We start from the raw sequence: 12,229 nt of genomic DNA on the forward strand, positions 1-12,229 counted from the left end.
CAGACCAGTCAACGTTTTTCCAATCTTTTATGGTCCAATTTTGGTGAGCCTGTGTGAATTGTAGCCTCGGTTTTCTGTTCTTAGCTGACAGGAGTCGCACCCGATGTGGTCCTCTGCTGCTATAAGGCCATTCTGATACTCAGTTTGAACTGCAGCAGATCGTCTTGACCATGTCTACATACCTAAATGCATTGAGCTATATATATATATATATATATATAGTAATTTAATTTATTTCTGTTTGGGCAAAGTTTTTTTATATGAATTATTACAGCTTTCAGAGTCACATGAAGCAGTCTAATATGCAGATTTCAGTTTTTTTTTTATAATTATAATTATTTTCAATATTTAAAACGGTGGTTAATATTTAATCATAATGCTTAATATTTAATACATTCATGATACATTCTACAAGCAGCATGTATCAGAATCTTAATATTTTAAAACAAACAAAAAAAATAAATAATAAAATAATAAATAAATAAATAATACATCTCCCTGGAAGAAAACTTTCAAGAGTGGTGCATATTTTTTAATATCGCAAATAATACCCTGCAATAAAATCCTATCATATGTTAACGGTAGCTCTGAAAGAAGCCAAACAAAAGAAAGATACAGCTCATAATGCATCACCTTTGAATCAATTTTGTAGCAGTTTTCCGGGCTGCACATCTTGATGAACTTTCCGTCTATTCCCTGGAAAACATAAAGAATGTCTCGGACGAGAGCAGCTTCCCCAATCTCAGCTGGTCCAGAAAAAGAGAGAGGGAGAAAAAAAAGTAGTGAAAAACAGAGTTTGAAGTGCTGTAAAGGTCAGACTCGTATATCTGTCCCAGCGAAAGGTGCCATGTGGCCCTCTGCATCTTAAACACCTCGCAAATCCTTCTTCAGGTCTAAAGAATGCACAAGAAATCTAATATGAAATGCAAGAATCTACTCTAACTAGCCTCAGGCATTCTTTTAAAAAATTGGGAAAATATTCGGTAAAATAAAATGAGGATTTGTTCACAGACGGACACATTTATTGCATGTATTGAATAACACTTGGGCAGATGTCAATGGTGTTAAAAAGATATTTATATAGGATCATAATTGATTGCAATTGTCATTTACTGTGTTTCGTCTGTTAAACACAAAAGAAGATATTTCGAAGAATGTTGGAAAACAGTTGTCATTGACTAGGCGGAAAATACTATTCAGTCAATGGCTACTGATTACCAACATTCTTCAAAATATATTCTTTTAAGAATATATATGAAAGAAACTCTAAGTATTTTTTAAATAGAGCTAAACTTTATTTGCTGTAGGCTTTGCTAAGCTAACTCTGTAAAAGCCAGTCTCTCCCTTTGCATTGAACTTTGAGCGCATTACATTCAGAGATGTAGTTTATGTTAACACAGCTACATTACACATCAGCTAAAGTTTCAAATATGATATCGCAGTGGACCACGCTTTTGAATGTATTTTCTTCCTATTCCTAAAGATGTTTGGTGACCAAACTCTTATTAAAATGAATATAACTATAATTATATAAATTTATATATCAAAATGCATTCCCACGGAAATATGGAATCCATAAGCTGATGTAATGTTTCCTCTGCATGTCACATGACTAAAGTGTAACCAACATTTGTGGTTTAAAATTTGTGATACTGCAAATAAAATTAATAATTCAGTACTAGTTTTAAACCATTGACAGTAAGCAGACCTGCACAATTAATCGAAAAAAGACCGCGATATCGATTCGACCCCCTAGATGATCTTAATCCAGCATTTCTATGATTCTGTCAATCTTATTTTCAAGTTCAGGAGAGAAGCAAAGGCAGCTGCACGAGTCTTTTCATTGTTTCACATGCTGTACATTGCTTAGCTACATGGACACCTCCAAATGATGTTGAAAGAGTCACATACTGTATTTATAAAGTATAATTCACCCAAAAGTGTCATTTTTGTTTTCATATAATGATGTATTCGTGGCCGGGAAATCACATGTGATGTGAGCTGCTGACTGTGAGCTGTTACCACAGAGAGGAGGGGTCGCGCGCAATACTTAATGATAAATGCACGCGCGTCTGAACGGAACCTGAAAATAAAGGTAATAAAGTTGTAAATAATATTCATTTTGTGGCAGAGTGATCGTTTGAGAGCCGCACGCGAAGTATGAACAGCACTTAGCAGTAAAAATGAAACCGAAAGCGTGCGCATCATTTAAATCATTATATTGCATTTTAGAGTTGTGATTTAGACCAGCATTTTATGTTTTTTTTTTCATAGCGAACACGGAGTTGTGCATGAAAATAAATGTTTACAGTGTCAGTATAACTACTGTAGCCTCTAGCCTTGAATTTAATTTAAGAGGGAATCTGACAATGACAAATGTCTCATTTTACCAGTGAATAAATGGTCTAATAATGTTGTCAATAACAGATTGCAAGCATATATCTCAAACATAATAATTCAAAATCAGAATTATTATAAAGTCAAATAGAATTATTTATAGAAACCAGTAGACCTACGCATAATATTTTTATTACTGTTTTACAATATGTTTGAGAAAAAAAACAATAATAGCCGACTCATATTAACCTTTATTTTACATCTACAGAATCGTGAGAAAATCGTGATCTTTATTTTAAGCAAAAAAAAAAAATTGTGCAGCTCTAACAGTAAGTAAATTAAATGTTTTGGGTGAACTATCCATTTAAGTTTTTCAAATATTATCCATATTTTATTTATTTTAATATAAGCAATCGCCACTTTCCACACTTTGGCCATGTCCTGTGATAAAACAAAGATTTTTGCTGTAGACACCAACCACTGCCATCTCCGTCCCTTCTGGGTCTTTGCGGCGGTTTGGGTGCTGGACTGGAGGAGGGTCCGCTGGGGGGACGAGGAGCAGCTGCTGCCCCAGACGGAGAACTGGACACCGGCAGAGTCCAGGCTAAACGTGACCCTCTCATAGATTCTCCAACAGCCTGAGTTCCAGCTCTGAAGCAGAAATAAAAAAAAATGTTTTTTTATAAATTAACCTCATGATGTTTTTTGTCACATACTAAAACAAAACACCAAACTCTAAGGCCACGGTGAAAGAAATATTTGCATTTTTCGCCACATAAATTTTTTCCTCTTGACACATCTTTGCTGCCCATTAGCAAAACCAGCGGGAATTCACTAATTACCTCATAATGGCATGCTTTAAACAAATAATGACATTGAGCTTCGGACACTTTAATGATGTTGTTTGGTCTGACAGATTTACTGTGAAATGGATCCGGTAATCAATTAATTCAGGAGCTTGGAGGACGTGGCCATATTTAAAATATCTTAAGTGCTGCAGGTGCTAGACAGACGCATTAATAATAGATGAGTGTGCGGCAGTTCAATTAAACCTGCGACAAATACAACAGCCGTATAATTGAAAAGATAATTATGAAAAGGGGAGAAGGATAGAGAGAAACCTTTGTGTTTTGTCATAGACTTTATATAGGATTATATCAAGCAATTCAACTAAAGCTCCATAAAAATGACACAACAACTGTTCACAGGAAAGAAAAATGCTGCTAGATCTTTTCTTACAACTCATTTTTCAAACCACTTTACATAAGACATTATTTTCCCTCTAGATAAAAAAAAATGAATAAATGAACAATAAACGTGGCCACTATACTGACACTGAGGAGTAGAAACTGTTGAACAACGTCATTGATTTTATTTTACGTGCACAGAAAGGATTTTTGCAGCTTAATAACATTCTTTTTGAGCCACTGAATAATTTTTTATTATTTATTACAAAACGTTTATTTTGGGGAGCTGTTTGATGGCCGGTTTTTGTTAGAAATGTCGTCATTTCATTTCTTTTTTCAAATTCGTGAATTAAAGTATACCGGTCATATGATTACCCATGGATGACGACTTCCACTGCTGAGAAACCCACAAATATGAAAAGGGTCTACTGTCTGTAACTTACCCAGTAAGTAGAGATGGAGGGGTCGGCCCAGGCCCGTTGATGGAGAAAACCCCCATACTGCTGATTCCACTGGTGGCCATGCTGGAGTTATGAGCAGTGGCGGAGCGCTCGGGGTAGCTGAGCGGGAGACTCTGAGGACGGGCGTAGTAGAACGGCGTGGAGTGAACATCACGGGGCAAAGCCTGAGCAAGCAGAGCTCCATAACTACACACCTGTAGACAGAAAACTAGATCACCTCTGTGCTTACACATCATGCAAAATTATATTTCCTATTTCATATCAGAGTCTGTAAAATAAGATTTCATACAGGAACCCGGCCGGATGGTTTCCTTGGGTCCTCACAGAGGCTGAGCAGGAGGTATAAGATGGACCATCTGTGTTTCAATACACCCTGTTGAACCGAAACAACTGAATCAACATACAAAATCTAACAATATGTTGATCGTTATATCTGATTTATGCACCACGGGTAGTTGGGAATTAATGGGAATAATGCTCGATTCTGACCTGGGTCTGAAGCTTTCTGTGCAACTCAGAGAAAAGGGCTGCATCTGCTTCCCGCCTTTGTTTCAACACTGCAAGAATTCAGAAACAACAATAAATAAATTAAACAAAATATATAGAGAGATTTTCTTTTTAATGCAGTTATTATTATTAAAGGGCATTTTTGACAGAACTGTCTCTACCCCTATTGGTCCAGTGCTGCATTATTACTAGAGACAGCATAGTGGAATAATTATGCATAGTCAGTAAAGTAACAGACATTAAACAAACAGTAAATACATTACAGTCAATTTTGAATCCCGTTGTCTGAAATATTAATGATTTTTGTCAATCTTAATTCTGAAATTCTAGCTGACAGCACTATTTTGTGTTATTTTACTATACAAAGAAGTAAAATACTGTAAATTTGACATAAATGTGTATACTCTGCTACATACAGTGATCATTCTTTCAATATTTGAAAATAACTTAAAATTTGATTTGATTTTACATAACAAATATCCAACCTTGGAAAAAATAACTCAATATCAGGAAACAAATATTGGTAAAACCAAACATCAGTTAATCACAAATTATAATTGACCCTTAGCTAAAGCCTGTCAAGCTTTCGTGCCTGGCACGTCTATAACAATATGTATGTGCCGGTGTCTGACATTCCCAGGGATATGATTAGTAATTTTTGGCGAACCGGTGAAATATCTGAGAAAACCAGGCAAAAAAGAACCGTAGAATGCATTACAGGGGTATATTCATGACAAAATATGCAACCGATTAGAAAATAATTTAATCAAAACTGAAGCTAAAGCCTAGCCGCCTCATTTGCTGACAATTCAACAGCTTAGTTCATGCACAGCAGGATAAGTGAAATTAAAAAATAATCTAATAATAACAAATTAAACTCTGATTTCTCTTTTTTTTTGGCCAAAAAGCCTGATAGACTATTGTTGTGCATTGAAATATAGCGTTACTAATCGACGAGGAAACATGCATGGACAGTGCTTCAACATAATTCTTTCATAGAATAGAAAATTTATGGATTTGTGCTAAATATTAGCATCACTGACCCATAACAATGTACAGTATCTATAACTGTCAGCATGTTTGTGTGCTTTTTATACAGTTTCTTTTCTAATTTGTGGTTAAGTGAAAAAAAGAAATAAATTGAAATGCAAATCAAAGTATAAATAGCAGAAGTGAACAAATAGATTTCCCTACCAGCAAATATTAATCCGACACCAAATATAAAAAGCAGACACTAACCCGCTATAACATCATCACCAATGACTAAATCTCCAAAAGACAGACGAAAACACTGGTAAATTGTAGCTCTGACATGGGCATGAGGGTTGTAAATGACTGAAAAACAGCTGCGAGTGAAGTATATCGATCGCTCAGAGCTCAGTTTGTGATCATATCTCGGGTTTGTTCTGTTGATGTGTAATCCAAGTATTTGTAGCTTGAAACAGATGGAAATATGAATGGATTGTGCTGCTTATACGGCCCCTCACACAGCTTCATCTACGCTAGCATTTCTCCCCTTTGGTTTTAGGTTTTGGAAAAGGAATAAAACTCCACCACCCCATCCAAACTTTTAGGATACCGGTGTCAGATTTGCACAATCCATATGCACAGCGCTTTAGCTTGTTTCCCTCACTCAAAAGCTTGACAGACCTCCTGCGTGTAGCTATGGTTGCTAAGCCACGATTGGTGTGTGGTGGTTTTCAGGTGTGGCTTAGCAAAGGGTCAATTATTATTAACAGTAATTTTTTTGATCAAATGCATTTTTAAATTCTGTTATACTGAACATTCGAAAGTTTGTTGATTTAATCATCTTACCAAAGTAAAGTAGTAGTTATTGTCATGAATTTCTATGATTACATCTGTTGAAATTCCAGCTACTATAGCAAATTTATAATTCACTGTATTTTATATTTTTTAATGCAGAAACAATGTTTAGTAATATGTTTCTGAAATAAAAATTCATTAAACTGAATTCTCATATTTGTATTAAAAAGGCAAACATTTAAAATTGTATATATATTTTGTAGATCAATATAATAGGTCAGAAATGCACAGATTATTTGTTTCAGGCCTCCTAAAAGCACAGGTGCACTTAAATAAAGGATGGGGCTTCACATCACTCACATTCTTTCTTAATTTTCTCAGACACTAAAAACTCGTCCCGTTCAATTGTGGGAGCGTAATTACTTCCAATGACCCGCACAGCGTACTGGAACTGATGGGCTACGTCAGCTGAGAACAAAAACAGACATAAACGAAACAACAGATTTATTCAAAGAGAACTGAAGATTCATATATGGAACACATTAAAGCACTTTCATTCTCATGCACAAGACACATAGGATGTTCACCCGAGGGAATGTTCACCCAAAACTGAAAAGTCTGTCATCATTTACTCATCCTTTACATGTTTCTTTCATTTGTTGAACACAAAAGAAGTTGTTTTGAAACCTGTAACTGTTGCCTTCTATAGTAGGAAAAACTACTACTATGGAAGTTAGGGCTGAACAATATATTATTTGAGCATCAATATCGCAATGTGTGTATCCGCAAGTCACATTCCAGGATTTGATTGTTTATTAAAGATCAAAGGATATAAATTTTATTAAATATATTTTTTTTTGTATAAAATTGTTCATACAATGATAATCATGTTATTTTACATGTGTTTGTTCAATTTCTATATTTCAATACTGTAAGACTCCCCAGAAAACCATAAAGCATTATTTATTTAACTTTTATTTTTGCTGTCGTTTGAATATACGCTTGTAATGTATTCTATTTCATGCAGATGCACTGCATAGAAAAGGGCTTGATCATCTCAATTGATCTAATTAATGAAATCTTTCCAATTAGAACCATTCATATCATTTGGTGAAATTATATTTACAATATTAACAATACTAACAATACTAACAATACATATTGCAGCAAAGCAAAATATCGTCAGATGGTTCCAATATTGTGCAGCCCTAATGGAAGTCAATGGTTACTTCAATTAAGATCTTCTTTTTAGTTTACTTTTTAGAATCGAGAATCTCGTAAAGGTTTGAAACTATTTGAGGGAGAGTAAATAGTGAGCAGATTTTATTTTTGAGGGTGAACCAACCCTTTAAGGCAAAACACTGCAGACAAAAAAACACTGCCTACAAGAAAAGGTGCATTTTTTTCAACCACCTTTGATTTTGGGCCTTTTGGCTTAACATTAAGTGCTTATTCAGTGCAATTATTCTAAATAAGTGTTCATTTGTCACACTTCATCAACTTGTGTCTGTAGATTCTAAAGTTGTTTTCTCAAAACGAGCTTTTAAACTTTAAAGTGTAAATCTCCACTTGAGTATCACTTACACCAAACTTTGCAACTGTTGTCAAGACCCTCCTTCTAAAAACATTTGACTCTAATATGATGTAATTTTTTTTTTTTTTTTTTAAATAGAAAAAGAAAGAAAGAAAAAAAAGTAAACAAATGTTTAAACTTGGCTTCATTCAATGCTTAGACTTGTGTGCTAGAAAAGCGTATGAAAAATAGTGCATATTTCAATAAATATTTTCTCATTTAAAGGAAAGCCTGAAATTATTTTATTCATACCCCTGGCAAATTCTGACTTAAAGATTTTGTTAAACTGTAAATAAAATTGGATAAATAATTGTTTCCAAAATGATACCTCTTGTACATTGTCTTATTATCTTTAGGGAGAAGCCTGTGTCATTTCTGGTCAAAAAAAAAAATAATATGCTGGTTAAATAAAAGTAACTTTAAGTCAGAATTTGCCAGGGATATGAATAATTTCGGGATTGACGATAAATATTTAAACAACATTTTAGAAATCACCAAAAGTATGGCGATAACGATATGGTTTGTTTTTTTTACCATGTTCACCTGCAGTGTCTAACCTAACCTACACAAAGACTGAAGTGGATATCTATCTCCTCTTCAGGAAAATGAATGGAAGGATCATTCATTCACCATCTCTACTAGGTATGGGCCGGTATAAGTTTCGGACAGTGTGATAACTTTGGATAAATATACCACAGTTTCACGGTATTGTGATTACTGCTCAAAAATAAGTTATTTTAAAATGTCTGAATAAAAAAATAATAATATATATTTTTTTACACAATTTAACAACACATTTTATTTTAGGAAACATACATAATATTTTAAAACAGTAAACATGTCAGGCTAAATAATTAAAATAAACCATTGACTTCTGCTCTCTTCATTGGTTTCAAAAACACAGATTTATTTACAACACATAAAATAAAAACATTTTAAAAACTTTACATATACCTTAGGAATGTTATAACTGAAGATTAACGGTTTTACAAACATTACTTTTTAAAACTGCCGTAAACCTTGAAAACGGATATCGTCCCATGCCTAGTCTCTACAGTTCACTGATAATCTGCCGATGTATTTAAATTCAGTTTCTGCTCTGTTTATATCTTATGCGAACTCTCTTTTGACGTGGTACCTGCAGTAGCAGTCTGGGTTTAATTCATACACACTACAGGAAAAAGACAGCATTGAGGTAAATTTGGCTTTATAATTGCACATTCAGACATTCTCCTTAATAACATAATTTCATAAAGGTATTGTTTGCAAATTTTAAATAGTCAAATCATATTAGCAGCCAATGACTATCAATGTACAACTTTGTTCACAGTCAATGAAAGTGCTGATGTTGTTGAAAGTGCTGAAGTCGAACTTGCATGTGATTTCAGACCCAATATTCAAAGTAGCACGGTAGTACCGTAAGTACACGGTAGTAAGTAGTAAACAATATAGGGACTGTGTCACAAGTTGTCACTGTTCAAAAATGAACGAAAGTGCAAATGTAAAAAGCACCATTTAATTTACTGTGAACACTGTTGTACTTTGATAGTCGTTGGCTGCTAATGTGTTTTCCCTATTTTGAATTTGTAAATAATACTTTTGTGAAATTGTATTATTTAAGCAGAAAGTCAGAATGTGTTAATTTAAAACCAACTTTACCTCAATTAATTCCTGCAGGTCCGGGTTTAATTCATACATACTACAGGAAAATGACAGCTGACATCAGATGACACAAAACCCCACAGGGTTTCTTTACTGTCGAGGTAAAGTTGGTTTTATATTCGCACATTCGTTCATTTACGGTCTCTATGTTGTTTACCACGCTACTTTGCATATTGGGTCTGAATTCGCATGCAAGTACGACTTCAAAACAACATTAGCACTGTTTCATTGACTGTGAACACTATTGCACTTTGATAGTCATTGGCTGCTAATATGATTTTCCCATTGAGAATTTGCGAATAATTCTTTGCTGAAATTATATTATTAAGCTAGTATGGCCGAATATAAAACCAACTTTGCCCCCGTCTATCAACTGACATGAAAAGGCATTTGAAGCAGGGGCCCTGCGTTATCCAGCATCTGCAGATGTTTTCGAGATCACAGCATCTCCTCGGTGCAGATCTGACCCTCAATCACGTATTTAATCGCATCACATTTTCAACGAAACACCCACATAACGTGACACCCTCCCTACACATAACGATGATGTTTAAGCAGCGGTGTGACAGTGATGTAAAGGTCTTTACCTTCACTCTTGCCCGTGATCTTACAGCACAAGCTCTGCAGAAGCACGTTGGGGGACTTCTGGTCAAGCGTCGCCATTGTGCGCTTATTTGTCGCCTCCGGTGCGAACAGAAACGGTTAACAGTGTTTTTTACCCGCTGTCGCTGTCCATACGATGGGCTTGAGCTCCTGGCAACAACAGCGCCATTTTAACGGAACCCGCCGAAAAGCGCTCACAGTCGGACAGTCAACGGAAAACACAGCAGCGGTGCGCAGCGGAAAAACGATCGGCTGTGAAATGAGGCTGAGAAACAGGTTCCTTCATCCTAACGTTGCGTTAATAATAATAATAATAATAATAATAATAATAATAATAATAATAATAATAATAATAATCATCATCATCATCATCATCAGCGTCATTATCATCATTATAATATTTTCATTGGTTCTACTGAAATCCAAATATGAAGTTGCATGTGACATATTTCATGTATTTCCATAGATTAGATTTCTAAATGGGATAGTAAAACAAATTTCTCAGTTGTTTTGGTGCATTTCTCAGGTCAAAAATGATAATAAAAGCAGTTTCTTTTGAAAAAGTTGTGTTTGTTTGAAAAATTACAAATAGAGTGTGTAATTATGAATTAGGGGCAGTTTTGGCATAATGGTTAGAGAGTTGGAGATGTAATTGAAAGGTTGCAGGTTTGATTGGTCCAGTAAGAAGGGGGGGGGGGGGGGGGGTATAGTAGTAAAGTGAATGAATCCACAATTTCTCCATCTTTGACACCCACCTGAGGTGCCATAACACCATTTTACTCCCTGGGGGCTTGGAAGCAATAGTTGCCCACTGCTCTGTTTGTATGCTCACTGTATGTGCGTGTGTGTGTGTGTGTGTGTGTGTGTGTGTGTGTGTGTGTGTGCGTACAGAGGACCAATTTCAATTATCAGTAAACATACTTGAGAATACTCACTTCACTTCACATTTGTCAATGGTTTCCTAATTGCTAATGTCATGTTGTTTAAAATGTGTTTTTTTATTTTAGTTTTTAGTGATTGCCTTTCTACAGTAATTAACATTTTTGCCATTGTGCCCAAATTAATTTTTCTTTTCAATATCCCTATGACATTATAATTTTATTTGTCAGACCACTAGAATGTACCTGAGAATCATATCCAGTTTCTTTCAAACAATATCCTACATGGAGTAACGTGTAAATTTGATATTTAAAATGGACATGACTTGCACACAGTAAGAAAGAGCAGCATTCTGTATTTTAGTCTTTCCAACTGTTGTCATAGTTTACAAAAACATAGTTCACTGTTGTATGTTTTTATTTTGATGGCACTGATATGTTCATTAACATATTTACATATTTTGAGAGATTGGATTCTGAGTAAGTTATGTGTTTACTTATAACTAGGCATGGGCCTGTATAAGTTTCTGGCGGTATGATAACCTTGGATAAAAATATCATGGTTTCTCAGTATTGTGGTTTCTGCTCTAAAATATATTCTATTTAAATGTCTAGGTAAAAAAAACAGCAACTTTTTCTCCTTTTACCACAATATATTTAATTTTTTGAAACATTTAAAATATTTGGAACAGTAAACATGTCAGGCTAAATAATTAAAATGAACCATTGATTTCTATCTTCATTAGTTTCAAAAACAGAAAATTTTGGCAGTTTTAAAACCTTGACTTTTCCATTCCTTGAAAACGGTTATCGTCCCATCATAACAAAGGTCTTTCTAAAAACTGAAGAAGCTGAAATGGCCAGCTTTAAAATTTGTATGAATGGTACACAGAACTATAAACATGTCCACAGAATATAGAATTGACATGTGAGTTTAATAAAAGCAACACATCAAAACAGGAAAAACATACAAACTCCACAATGAGTCACTGTGCTGCCTAAAATCTTAAATCTGACAATTCAGCAATACTGTATACACTCTTAAAATGAATGGTTCTTAATTGGCATTGATGGTTCAACGAAGAACCTTTAACATCCCTTTTCATTCCACAAAAGGTTCTTAACAGTGGAAAAAAATTCTTTAGATAAAAATGTTCTAAAAAAGATTTTAAGAGGAACATTAAAAAAAAAAAAAAAAAAAAATCCATCACTGTGAAAGCCTACACTGTAAAAAAATTCTGGTTGCCTTACATTTTT

General features: G+C 34.5%; 1 protein-coding gene across 1 annotated transcript in view; it reads right to left on the minus strand.

Moving 5' to 3' along the window:
• The window catches only part of tubgcp3 (tubulin, gamma complex associated protein 3), a 40,965-nt gene extending 30,652 nt beyond the window's left edge, over positions 1 to 10,313 (minus strand). The window contains exons 1-7 of the mRNA XM_056456650.1: positions 10,079 to 10,313; positions 6,617 to 6,724; positions 4,475 to 4,542; positions 4,275 to 4,358; positions 3,968 to 4,179; positions 2,816 to 2,988; positions 634 to 746 (exon numbers count right to left, since the gene is read on the minus strand). Coding sequence (XP_056312625.1) covers positions 634 to 746; positions 2,816 to 2,988; positions 3,968 to 4,179; positions 4,275 to 4,358; positions 4,475 to 4,542; positions 6,617 to 6,724; positions 10,079 to 10,154 — 834 coding nt within the window. The 5' untranslated portion in view covers positions 10,155 to 10,313. The remainder of the gene's footprint in view (positions 1 to 633; positions 747 to 2,815; positions 2,989 to 3,967; positions 4,180 to 4,274; positions 4,359 to 4,474; positions 4,543 to 6,616; positions 6,725 to 10,078) is intronic.
• Between the last annotated feature and the right edge of the window lie 1,916 nt (positions 10,314 to 12,229).

Source organism: Danio aesculapii, chromosome 1 (genome assembly GCF_903798145.1).
Source record: "Danio aesculapii chromosome 1, fDanAes4.1, whole genome shotgun sequence".
NCBI lineage: Eukaryota > Metazoa > Chordata > Actinopteri > Cypriniformes > Danionidae > Danio > Danio aesculapii.